At 36.7% G+C, this 14,203-nt stretch overlaps 1 protein-coding gene across 1 annotated transcript in view; it reads right to left on the reverse strand.

Annotated features, from left to right (window-relative positions):
• brinp3a.1 (BMP/retinoic acid inducible neural specific 3a, tandem duplicate 1) overlaps positions 1-14,203 on the reverse strand; it is a 62,757-nt gene that overhangs the window by 14,272 nt on the left and 34,282 nt on the right. Inside the window, 2 exon segments of the mRNA NM_001114437.1 lie at positions 3,370-3,606; positions 4,094-4,199. Of these exon segments, the coding sequence (NP_001107909.1) occupies positions 3,370-3,606; positions 4,094-4,199 (343 nt within the window).

The following is a 14,203-nucleotide window of genomic DNA, read 5'->3' on the forward strand; positions in this document are numbered from 1 at the left end:
CTACTGCTAAATGTTGATATTTCAAAACATATTTCTCCTCCAAATTATATGAATGCATCCTTAAAACAAGATTATATTTAATATATGATTTTAAAGAAGCACATAAGGTTTGATTCCAATACCAAAAAAAAACAACAACAAAAAAAAGCCATGTTGATTAAGTTCTAACACTATAACAAGTTAATAAACAAAAGCAGAGTTAGGGTTAGGGCTGGGTGTTAGGGGTTATTTCAGTTTCATAAAGTTACTTATTGTCCGTAGACAATAATTTCTATTGATTAACCATCAAAACAAAGTGTGTGCAGATATTATCATACTGAAACTCCAATCACTGCTACTGTTAGACATATTTCCCCTCCAAATTATATAATTATATCCTTAAAACAAGAAAAAAATATATAATATATGATTTTGAATGCACATGTGGTTCGACAAGAGTTTTAAAAAAAGAGCGAAACATTAAGTTCTAACATGTTGGCAAGTTGATAAAGAAAAAGCAAGATCCTTTCAGCCATACAAATGTCTTCCAAGAGAAGGGTGAAAGTTAGGTGTTATTTCATTTTCATGAAGTTACTTAGAATATGGAATTTGTCCATAGAATTTCTAATGATGTACCTTCAAAATAAAGCATGGGCAGATATTGCATCAAAATGCAGGACAAATCTACTTCTAAATTTGATATTTTATGACATATTTCTTCTCTGAGTTATTTGAATGTATCCTTAAAATGAGAAAAATTGTATAACTTATGATTTTGAATAAACATGTGGTTTGACCCCAATAACAACAAGAGTAAAAAAAAAAAGAAAAAAATAGAGTGAAACATTAAGTTCTAACATGATGGCAAGTTGTTAAAGCAAAAGCAGAATCCTTTCGGCCACACAAATGTCTTCCAAGCGAAGGGAAGTTCATTTTCATTTGTGGCTTGAAAAATCGATAGCTGTGTTATGGCGCTCAACGCCCCAATCAATGCTAACATCTAACAAGAAATGATCTCAGTAGCTATAATTAACAACACAGATCCTCATCATAGCCTGACAATACCAGTCTATGCCGAATTGGATTTCTCATGCAATCAAACATCAGGTAATTGAAAATATTACAGTTCCATTTTTAGACAGCCATTGATCTGCACAAGTCGGCAAGTTTTGTTTTTTATTACGAATATCATTATGAAACAAAAACTGTCTTGCCCCCGACCGAATAGAGGAGCAGCACTGGTAGATGATTTGGCTCCAGCAGATGATTGTTGTTTATTTATCTGGTTTACAGTCATTAGGCAGTGGTTTTTCACTCCCTGCTGTTGCTGCGGGAGGTAGAGCTCCAACATGGCTGTGATGCACACAAAAAAACCTGCTCCATGTTGGCTCAGTGCCTCGCTTAGGGACGAGTAAGCCTGCCAAGTCCAAAACGCTGCTTTACCACAATGACAATGACACTGGATCCCAGGAAGCACTTCCCACTATTTCCTTGTCAACCATCAAATGTAACAAGTGATAACAATCGCTGTTTAATGACAGCCTGCTATACTGTGTTGATGATTTTTACAGAGTTAAGAGGCATTACATAGTGCTGGGTTTACAATGGGTTGCTTAGAATTAGCTAATTTACCAAAAAAAATAAATAAATAAAAAAAGGTTCCACTTTATTCTGATACACCTTTTAGGCATTCTGTTGACTATTAATAACTCTTATTAAAGCATTAAAGACTTAAGGCCCTATCATACACCCGACGCAATAAGGAGCAGACCAGCGCAACCCTAATTTTCACATTTTGCACCTCATTGCTTAAATAGCAAATCTATTTGCACCACTTTGTGGACTCATATGCATGCTCATCTATAAAGGAGGTGTGTTAAGGCGCATTGTTGGAACTGAAATAGACCGCACCATTGATCAACTGAGAGCTGGTCTAAAGTCAGGATTTGGAGACGTATGCATCACCATGGGGCATAAGAATAGGATGTGTGTTTGGATAATAAACCTCAGTTTGTTATTAATGTTCCTTTATTTGTTTGCAGGAAATTAGAACTAATTTTAAAAATAGTTTTGAAACAAATCTTGCACTTAACAAATGAAAGTAAATATGTAGGCTAATGGATGTCTTCAGTGGAGTGCATACAACACCGTATCATTATCCACAAAAGAAAAAGAAGTAAAGTAAAAAGTAAAAGTAAAGTAGCTGAATTCTGTTTAACTATTTTCTCACTAGTGAATTGTTTAGTTACTCCACTTACTAAGTCTGCCATGTAAATAGCAATTGCACCATGGCGCAATGCAACTGACTCTTAAAAAGAATGAGAGATGAAACTCTAATTGGTTTAATGTGACATTGAACTAGTGAAAATACAGTAAAAGATATCGAGAATTATGTTTTTGATATCAACAATTTAATTGCTCTACTAATAATATTTTTAAATAGAAAAAAAATATTAGATTTTTCATACCAAAAATTGCATTTTTATATCAACCATTTTGTTTATATAAAGAATTTTTGATATTCAAGATACTGTGGGTACGTGCGAATGTATTTTTATCAGTTGAGAACTTGTGAAGAGCTTCTCAGATGTACAGAAAAAAGTTTCTAACATAAGCCAATGATATTGTATTTGGAAGATAGTAAGAGATGCCTCCAATGGTTAATGCCTTTGAGAATGTCTTGGCTTCTAAGTAAATTCAGAATATTAAGTAGATTCCAATCTAGTCTCTTTGAGAATTTGTCCTGCTAAATGCAGTGACACGTTCCAAAAGCACTGTCCTTTTCTATATTTACTTTGTGTGAAAGACAGTGGTTTAAGACTCCTTCATTTTAAGTTTTCAAGGTAATTTTTTTTAAAAATCTTTTAATCTTTTATGCTCCAAACAAATTATACATGAACTGAACCAGATCTTATTCTGCTTGTTTGGTGCACAATAGGGCTTGGAGGGCAAGGTTCAACTGTATTTACATGAACCGCTTTAACAGAACGGTTACAAGAGAGTTTGTTCGGTTCATGATGCAGTTCAAAACATCAAACCTGCCTAGTATGAACAAACCTTTATCAACAACAGAGGCTAAAGGGGACTGGATTGGATTTGGATAGGATGATTGGATAAATTGAAGTCATTAGTCACTGACATTATTAAGAACAATCAAGAACTATATCAGACAAAAATCTTAAAATCAATCAGCTTAATTCATCCAGTTTATAAAAACAATCTAATTATTATTCACAAACGGCTCATAATTAATTTTAATGAAAACCGTTCAATTTAAAATTCTACTGTTTGACGTTTGTCCTTTTAGAAGCTTGAAATATTTAGTCTTCCAAAATTTCTGGAACAGATAAAAAACCATTTATATATATTTTTTGTACTGTGAAATCTTACCAGACTCTTCAAACTCTTGGTTGGCTTGCGTCCATGATTCTCTGATGAGTTTCAGACTGTCCTGCATAGCCTTCAGGTCTTCACTGGGACAGTTGCACTGGGAATAATCCACACTGCATTTGCACCAGCAGTCGTTATCCCGACACACAAACTCGCCCTCAGAGTGACAGCCAATATAGCTGAGAGCTGCCTCCACAAATCGACTCCTTAAGTATTCTGGCAGAATAGCCTGAAGACCTAAAATAATACAGAATTGTTTACATATAAACATGCTATGAATATGAAACCAAAATACACTACTTTGCAAAAGTTTGGTGTCAGTTGATGTATAGTTTTATTGATTGATTAATTCTAATATAAGCAGTAAAGAAATGTTTAATGCATTAAAATACTATTGCTAAAGATCAAGTGAAACTGAACACTGCAATAATTTAAAAAGTAACTATTCAAATATAATATACAGAATATAGTGCTTAAGTCTAAATAAAAGATATTCTCATACATTTTATAACCTGCTATCTAAGAAATTTCCTTGAAACCTTTGCAGACAGAATGGAATATTGCTTTTTTTTAGAGTGTGCTTTCACAACAAAAGATGTCTGTTGAATATATCTGTGAACACACTGCTGCCTTTTTTAATATCAACATAAAAGAACAAAATTAAAAGAATGATAGTATCACTGGATCCCAAGTCTGGGATATAGTTAAATAATGAATGCGCTACCTTGTAGATGAATCTTGTTCTCTGGACTCTGAACCAAAACGGAACTGACAGAATCGAGGTTGTCATAGTTACTGCATCCAAGAGGGCCTGTCCTTGTTTCGGTCACCTTAAGGGAAGACAAGAGAAAGCACATGACAATACTCTGTGCAAAATAGAGGCAGAAATGACACTGAGGCCATTAAATATGCAGAGCAGGCAGACGACTGCCCTGTGAAATCAGAGTAACACAGATATCTCCAGTGTTTCTACAAGCTCCAAACAGGTATATTTAAGAGAAACTGATGTTGGAATATTTCCCAGAGATTGGTTGCGGCTGGAAAGGCATCCGCTGAGTAAAAACGTGCTGGATAAGTTGGCGGTTCATTCCGCTGTGGCAACCCCAGATTAATAAAGGGACTAAGTCGAAAAGAAAATAAATGAAGTAATAAATGATATTGGATTACAGGAACTGAACTGAACCGTGCAATGGAAAGGTTGCATGACTAGATTGTAAAAAGCCCAAAATATTATCGTGATTCCATCATTAAACCAAGGTCATGACTGTTATTGAGAAAGCTATCATTTGGACCAAATTCAGTAATGTAGTGAAGGGCAGTATTTCACTGAGAATGTAATGTACTTTCACTGTACGTAAATTGTGAAGGTTAATGGACCAGTTGTGGAAGTAAATTGCAGAAAGTGACTTGAATTTCATAATCAATTTGGTATCTCAACAAAGATATTTCAAATCCAACACAGCATTAAAAGGCTATATGCTTACAGGCCACTTTATTAGGCACACAATGCTAGTACTGGGTTTGACACCTTCCTTATTCTTCATTGCATTGATTCAGCACAGTCCTGGAAACATTCCTAAGAGATTTTGGTCCATATTGGCACGACATATCATCATGTTATTGCAGCAGATATGTTGGCTGCACATAATGTGAATCTCCTGCTTCAGCACATCCCTAAGGTGCTTTATTGCACTGAGATCTGGTGACTGTGAAGGCCATTTGAGCAAAGTGAACTCACTGACATGTCTAAGAAACCACTGTGAGATGAGCTTTGTGACATGGCTTATTATCCTGCTGGAAGGAGCCATCATAAGAAGGTTACATTGTGGTCATAAAGAGATGGACATGGTCTGCAACAGTACACAGGTAGGCTGTGGTGTTGAAACAATGTTCAGTTAGTATTATGAGGCACAGAGTGTGCCAAGAAAATTTCTCCCACACCATTACACCACCAGCAGCCTGAACAAGCAGGACCTTTCTCAAAGGGTAGTTACAGAAATTCACTTATAAAAACTAGTCAGCAGACCTGGTTCACCAAGAGCTATTATCCTCCAGACCAGTGTTCTCAATGCATTTGTACTGTCACAAGAAACATGGAAGTGACGTAATCTGGCAAACAGTGACAAAAAGTGTTGCTTTCTACAAAATCACAACTGTCAGAGGACACCTTGATTAAAGCTATTGTGTTTTCATTGTGTTTATTGTAACATTAGGAGTATGAGCAACTTATGGGGCACTGGAGAAGTGATGGCATGCCCTGTCATTTTACTTTTTTTTATTTTATATAAATTAGTCTAAAGTAGCATGGTACTGTATTTAGCACACAATGTGCTTCAATAAAATGGAAGCAGTAAGTAATTTTGCAAGAAAAAAGGAATATGCATAGTTATTAAATATGTGCTTTTTAAAAAGACTAAACACAGATTTTTATCACAAACTGATGCAACAAAGACTTATAACTAGGGCCACATGGAATCTGTGTGTGCAGAAATCCACAGATCTCTGCAGATTTTTAGCCTATCATTGATTCTATTTATTGGCTTGTTTAAATGAGTCAGTTTATATTTATTCAGTTTTTAAATTAATTTCAGTAATATTATTGTATATTAAAAAAAGTTGGTGACACAGTGGTTGTGCAGTTGGTAGTGCTGTCGCCTCACAGAAAGAAGCTGGTTCGAGCCTCGGCTAAGTCTGTTGGCGTTTCTGCTTGGAATTTGCATGTTCTCGCAGCATTAATATGGGTTTCCCCCGGATGCTCCGGTTTCCCCCACAGTCCAAAGACATGTGGTACAGGTGGTGAATTGGGTAGGCTAAATTGTCCGTAGTGTATGAGTGTGAATGAGTGTGTAAGGATGCTTCCCAGAGATGGATTGCAGCTGAAAGGGCATCCGCTGTGTAAAACATGTGCTGGATACGTTGGCGGTTCATTCCGCTGTGGCAACCCCTGATTAATAAAGGGACTAAGCCAACAAGAAAATGAATGAATAAACAAAAATGTTCATTTGTTTTATTTACATTACAGTTTGTTAAGTAATGTTCTCTGTCTTTTAGTGGATATATGGTAGATTTATTATATGAAAGACTTGCTTTGTTTACCAAATAAGTGGATCTAATTGGATTTGCTTTGTAAACATTAAATAAAAGTTAAACATTTATTATTTTCTATTTTATATATAGCATTTTTAGTTATGATACTCCCTAAAATCAATCCACGTAAATCTGCAGATTTTTTGTAAAATTTTCTGCAGAAATAGTAAAAAGTGTCTGCAGATTCTGTCTGGCCCTACTTATAACATATGCAATTGAACAGCAAAAAGGATGACTAAATCATATATGGGTAGGTAGTGCTGTCGCCTCACAGCAAAAAAGGTTGCTGGTTCGAACCTCAGCTAGGTTAGTCAACATTTCTGTGTGGAGTTTGCATGTTCTCCCTGCATTCACGTGGGTTCCTCCAGGTGCTCCTGTTTCCCTTACAAGTCCAAAGACATGCAGGTACAGGTAAACTTTGTAAGCTAAAATTGTCTGTAGTGTATATGTGTGAATGAGAGCATATGAGTGTTTTGCAGTGATGGGTTGCAGCTGGAAGGACATCCGCTGCATAAACATGTGCTGGATAAGTTGGAGGTTCATTCCGGTACATTCAAAGCAGTACATTCAAAGTCATTTAAATCCCCCTTCCCATTTTCAGCCCACTTTGAACTTCAGCTCATTGTCTTGACCAAGTCTGCGTGCTTGTATTTAAATAGCAGTTGATAATAAAGTAGCAACAAGTGAGTAAAGGGTTTATATTGGAAGATGCATATTGGAAGATGCAGTTTAAACTGAAAGAAACGCGGCAAACTGTTAGAAGAAGTCAATCAATATTTCAGAGCAGACATAATAGTAGAACATATTACCGACACCTTACTGACAAAACTATTGACACAGAATCTTTGTTCCCATCCACGAGTTGAAAATGGCGTACAATCGCAGCTCAATCATTCCTGACAAAAGCTTCATTTTTTTCCCAGACAAAAGTCACTGTAAATCAAGGTTCGACTGACACATGGGAAGAAAACTCACTGCCTGTGGGCAAATATATCTCCCTACCTGTCACTTACAAATTGTTCTCTGTTCTACATTGTCTTCTTTAATATTTCCCCCGGTGAATGAATAAAAGTCTCCATGTCGTGTTTGTAGATTAATGGTGACCCGAGATTTCTGTCAGGCGAAACTAACTTTTCTTCTTCTGCGCTGGAAGAAAAGTTGCCTTTGATCGACATCTACTCAAGGGTCACCGGATAAACAGTGAAGCAGATAAAACAAGACAAAGTCAACACTGTAGTGAACCTTCCAAGCAGAATGCAGTTGTTGTCATGCAAGTGAACCACTGAAAATGACTGAGGACCTGGAAAATCCAAGGAAGCATTTCTAATGTGTTACACAAGCAGCAAATCCCCATTATCGAAAGCTGCTTTATTTAATTTCCATTCAGCGTGCTGAAATAACTTTCAAGCTAGTGAGAGTCTTGAAAGCTGAATGAGGAGGAAAAGCACAAGTTCAGCAAGCCTACCGCTGGCATTTCCATTCCTCTTATTGACGCTTCCACGCAATTAATTAAAAATCCAAGGAGCCTCTACAGGGATCAGCAGATTAATTTCTAACAAAGACAGATGTCCGACCTAAAGCGAAAATTGACCAATTGGAAGCATAAAGATGGGTTTTTCTATGCATAGCAATGAGCCAGCCTGCAACAAGGGCCTGACGGAGCGGAGCATGTGCAGAACTTTGCCTTTCTATAATGAAACGGTGAAAAATAGAGAACTGTTGCTGCGGCTAGTGCATCTGAATTGGAGATTTGATATTCACCTGAGTGTGCACTTTGCGCCATCCATTACAGATGCTGAGTACAAACCATGTGGACCGAAAACAATGTATTTTTTTTCAAATTATCTCCAGTGTTTTATTTGTGCTGACTCCATCAGAACTCCAGCGGCGGCAGGCTTTAATGAGATCAGTAACCAGCAGAAGGGTTGCTTTAGTGTGCCCAGGATGAATTCAAGGAAATGGGTCAGTTGTGACTTGAAACGTTCACTCTCAATCACCCAGAAGTTCATAAGACTGTCCCCTCTATCTTTATTAAAGAAGACCTGGCACTCGTGCTCCTTGATGTGTCATTCTAAACATAGTTATTGTGTCATTCTTTTGTCTCCTACTGCCATGCTGAGCTACTAAAACACTGCACTGAAAAAAGAATGGGTAATGATGATAATAATAGCACACAGCCAGCCTCCCCTTAAAAGGAATTACATTTTAAATAAAATCTCTCATTATTTACACATCATCATGAGTTTAAGAAAACAAAATTTTTAAGAATAATTTTGTGTTACACATAAAAATAATACAAAAAGATAGTAAAATATAATTCATTTCCAATTTAATAATTTCAAATAAATTAATTATTAACCTGATTACGTCTGATATGCGCAAATATCCATTGAGTGGCAGTTCTGTGGGTGCAAATGATGTCAGAGCTCAGTGGAGAATGGCCAGACTGGTTCGAGCTGATAGAAAGGCAATAGTGAGAGAAATAACCACTTGCTACAACCGAGGTATGCAGAAGAGCATCTCTGAATGCACAACATGTCGAACCTTGAGGCGGATGGGCTACAGCAACAAAAGTCACACTGAGTGCCACTCCCTTCAGCCAAGAACAAGAAATTGAGGCAACAATTTGCATTGGACAATAGAAGACTGGAAAAACGCTGTATGGTCTGATGAGTCTGGATTTCTGCTACTAGATTCGGATGGTACGGTCAGAATTTGGTGTCAACAACATGAAAGCATGGATCCATCTGCCTTGTTTTAACAGTTTAGGCTGGTGGTGGTGATGTAATGGTGTGAGGGATTTTCTTGGCACACTTTTTGGGCCCATTAGTACCTATTGAGCATCTTGTCAACGCCACAGCCTACCTAAGTAATGTTGCTAACCATGTCCATTACTTTATGAATTTTATGGATGGCTTCTTTCAGCAGGATAACGCATGGTGCACAAATCATAAAGCACGAATCATTTCAGACTTGTTTCTTGAACATGACAATGAGTTCACTGTACTCAAATGGCCCCCACAGTCACCAGATCTCAATCCAATAGAGCACCTTTGGTAAGAGGAGATTTCCACATGGATGTGCAGCTGACAGATCTACAGCAACTGCGTGATGCTATTAAGTCAATACAGACCAAAATCTCTGAGGAATATTTACAGTACCCTGTTGAATCTATTCCACTAAGGATTAAGGCAGTTCTGAAGGCAAAACGGGGTTCAACCCGGTACTAGTAAGGTGTACATGATAAAGTGGCCACTGAGTGTACGTTTCCCACTGACATTTATTGAAAAAGAAAGCCAACGTAACACATTTAATACACCAATTTAGATATGTAGATTACTACATCTTTAAAACTTGGTTTACTTGCATTGCTGGGATTTTGGTTTGCATGTACTGTAAACTGGGACATTGAGTTATTTCGATAATATTTTTGTTGTTTTTATTAGCATATTAGTGTGTATTTAATCACTAAATTAAATCTGAAATGTAAAAACTTACAAATTTAGGCAGCAAGTAATATCTGATCCAAAATACCATGGGAATGCAAGATCCACAAAAACACCAATATCAGCTTATATACAGCATTTCTGTGTCTGAATAGGAATGTTTTTTTGTTTTGTTTTTTGGTGTTGGTTTATTACTAATTCCAATGAAGCATCTTATCACATTCGGGACTATGATACTGTATGTTCATGTTTCACAACATTACTATTGCATCACTTTAAAAATACTTTTACTTTTAGCAGACCTTTTTAAAAAACTACTTATTTACACACCTCAATGTAAAAAAGAACGAGAAAAAATTAAAGAAGTTGTTAAAAAAATCTTTAAATCTATAAATGAATATATTCATAAATAGATTTTCATAGAGAGGAAAAAAAACAACATGACAGTAAGATGATATAAATCCTTTAAAAGTGACTAAATGATTTGCTGAAAATGCATCAGCCATCCATTGCATTTCTCTGAGTAAATGAGGAAAATACAGACAGTTTTGTAATTCCCACCTGTGATTAATCCGACAAAGACTGTGGAAAATATCACTGAGTGGGCCCGCAAAGCCACATATTTGAATAATAATGAATTTTAAGATGCCGATCCCAGCTTTTCTGATATGCTAGGAATGCCATTAATGTTTCATAAGCACCGGCACTTATTATACAATTGCTTTACACGAGTCTCAGATAGAATGGGGTCTGTATTTAATCAGCAAGCTTTAGTCAATAGGCGCTTCGTATTTGCATCAGGCTTTTTACCCTGCATTGAAACAATCTTTAAGATATTCAAGCAGCTGTTTTCATAAAAAAAAGTTCCTTTCCGGTGGGTTAGCGTACCCTTCGTTTTAGTGCACGCAATGGGGGAAGCTTATCATTGGAGGAAAGCGTGCATTAGAATGGAATTATACCCTTCTCTGCGGAAAATAGGACTTTATTGAAAGCAGCAGGGAATCCTCGGCGAGGCTAGTAGTGGTTAATGCTCTCAGCTTCAGCTTGTGAAATCTTCCAATGAAACACAAAGGCGTGCGCTCTACAAGAGAGCTTCATCTGCGTGCATTAGCTGGAAATTCGTTTTGATTTTTCGAGCATTCTTTCCTCGCAGCCGGATTCGGAAGTGCTCTCTCTGGTTTGTCGAGAGGTGCTGGCAGAGCTTTTTATGCCTCCCAGCTTGTGCTCGGGATGCTTGACTGATGACCCGGGCAAACGTCAAAGCACCACCGGTGGCAAAATGCCCAACTCTTTCTCTGAATCGTAATCTTTCATAAAGTTTTCCACAGATCATATACTCCAATAGTGAGATGGTGAGAGAATTTGCAGCATGCAAAATGTTTCCCATTGCTTAACAGAGATTTAAAAATGTGGAATAAGACAGAAACGAGATTAAAAATATGTATTTTGTGATACATGTGGTTTAATTAAATGGACAGTCTACCTCCACAATAAAAATTTAAATGTAAAAACCTGACCAACTTTCTTCTGTTGATAGATACTATATCTAGCAAAGGTCTATAAGGAATACATTTTGAAGAGGGTTGATGAAACATAAAAATAACATAAAAAACATAAAATAAATAAATAAAAAAGGTCACACTTTACAATAAGCTTGCTAATATGAACTAATTATGAACAGTACTTTTACAGCCTTTATTAATCATAGTTCAACATTTACTAATGCATTATTACATCCAAATCCATGCTTGTTAACATAGTTAATGCACCGTGAGTTAACATGATCAAACAATTTATTAACTAACATTAAATAACATGAACAAGTACTGTAATCATGTGTATTGTTCATTGCCTGCAAAGTATTGTTCATTGTTTGGTCAAGTTAGTGAATGCATTAAAGGGGTGGTCCACTACGGTATTATATTTCAAACTTTAGTTGATGTGTAATGTAGTTGTGTGAACATAAACAACATCTATGAATGTAATACGCTCAAGGTTCAATGCAAAGGAAGACATTGGCTTTTACGGAGTTAGCTTAGCAAAGCCCACAGTGAATTAAGTTTGGTGACTACAAAAAAATACATTCGGGTTAGTGAGATCACAAACGCTTTAGGTTACGCGCATTCACCATGCGGATAAACCCCGCGCAGTTAAGGGGCGTGGCCAGATATGCTGTAACATTATAGCAGAGAAAGCTAAAATGCTTTCCAAACATTGCTATTTCCATAGAGCTTCTTCTGTTTGTGTATTTGGGCTTCCAAAGGACAGGACACAAAGAGAGAAGTGCTTACAATTTAATTTGAATTATGTTCCGGAATATTATTTTAAAAAAATATAGCTAGCATTTGACAAAGGAGAACTTCCAGAATTTTTCCTAGTTCAGTGCTAGATTTTTCTAAAAACTCCTTAAAGAAGGAGCATTTCCAACCATAATAGCAGAAGCTGTGAATTGTGAGCCACAACCTGTAATATTTTTATTTGTTAAAACTGATCTATGACATGCATAGTTTCTAGAGTTAATGGTATGTTGTTGCAAGGACGTAAACAAGGATGCAAACAATGGGAAATGCTGTTTGGCATTGCAAACAGTTTAGTTACAAATTCATATTTATCCATCAAACCCCTGTAAAAACCTGCAATCTTGATTGCGCCGCATTGTCTCTCTATGCAGCCACTTTCTGTGCATCATCTCAAAAACAAACTCGCAAAACATTTGTGAACATTTCATATTACTTACACATCCTTATAACCCAAATATATGTGAAAGACACTTGTCAGATTTTATTTTAGAGAGCATTTGTGAGGTTCAGCTGTGTCCTCTGTGTCATTTCTGTCCGATTCAGGCACAAACTAATATGGCCAAAAGCTACACTGACTGACAAAGTGCATGCTTGTAGAGGTGTGATGCTTTTCCTGGTGATGTGGAACCAATCCACAAATCACAGCACATTATATTAGCAGACCAATCAGAGCCTCTTGAGGGAAGGCCTTTGGGAAGAACTAGGAAATATGACGTTTTCATATTAGCAGAGCAGCAGTATATAATGAAAAAGTAACATGATTTCTTTACAAATTAAGCTGTAAAGTGTTACCATAAATAATAATATCAATAAGTTATTAATGTTTTTTTCTGTTTGCAAATTCACTGTCTTAACCTACCATATCTGTCTTATTAGATTTCCGACAGATTGCAATAAATAAAAATAATAATGGGTGATAAGTGAAGATAAAGATGGGTGATAAGCACGTATTGCCTAGAGAGTAGCCTAAAAATGCAGACTTTTCACACCATAATTTATTTCCAATGAGAGGAATAAACAGTTATAACATTTAGAGCAGACTCAATCCTGCAAAACTGATGCGAATGAGCAATCGCAAGTCTAAGGCTGCCAGGAAGAACACAGCAACATCTGCCAGAGCAATCAATCAATACAGAATTGTTTAAATGAAGATCATGAATAATCAGAAAATTGATATTTTTACTGAGTCCCTTTCATTAGAAAATCAAAGATCTAATGAGTCCTCAGCCCATCGCCTGCTATTCTTCCAAGCCTACTCAGAGCAATAAACTCTGGCCACTTAGCATGATAGCTTGCAAGTATATCACAGTGACGGCAGGATACATGTCAGGCTACATCACATTAAAATGTGAAGCCCTTTTCCTTTTGTTTCCAAACATTCCCCTTTTGTTATAAACCTCAACTAACACTCCTCCCTCCTTGTAAATCAAAATAAAATGCGGTTACTGATGTCAACTGGCACTCACTGCATCTCCTGTCCACTGTCACGTCTATAGAGGTTAAAGATTCATTTATTATTAGTGGTGCAGAAAATCCTCCTCATAAGTCCCTTATTCATTAGAGCCTGACACCTCACTTATATTCAAAACGGCTGACGAATGGGCCGGGTTCTCAAAGAAATAATTGAAATGGAACAGATAATTTGTCACACTGATGCATAATTCCACCAGCACCTTCATATTTATTTATTTCTCTGTACATACCCTCCCCCAAGAAGAGATCTCTTCCATTTTCTCTCGAACGCTGTATGTTTGCCACTGAGAGAATCGCCAGTTTGGTCTGCAGAGCCTTTGTTTTCACATCTGTCTTCATCCACATGAGGTAAAAATCTATGGGCTGAATTAAAGACTGCTGATCCTGAGAATATTTCGCATCAATCACCTGAAATGCCAGACAAATAAAGGCATCTAAAAGGACCTCCATTTACTCATTTCCATCAAGAGAGCTTATAAGCTCTTAAGCTGAGACACTTCCTGTCAGGAGGCAATGTGTCTTGCTCGC

This window comes from Danio rerio, chromosome 6 (assembly GCF_052040795.2).
Source record: "Danio rerio strain M-AB ecotype USA chromosome 6, GRCz13ab, whole genome shotgun sequence".
Taxonomy (NCBI): Eukaryota; Metazoa; Chordata; class Actinopteri; order Cypriniformes; family Danionidae; genus Danio; species Danio rerio.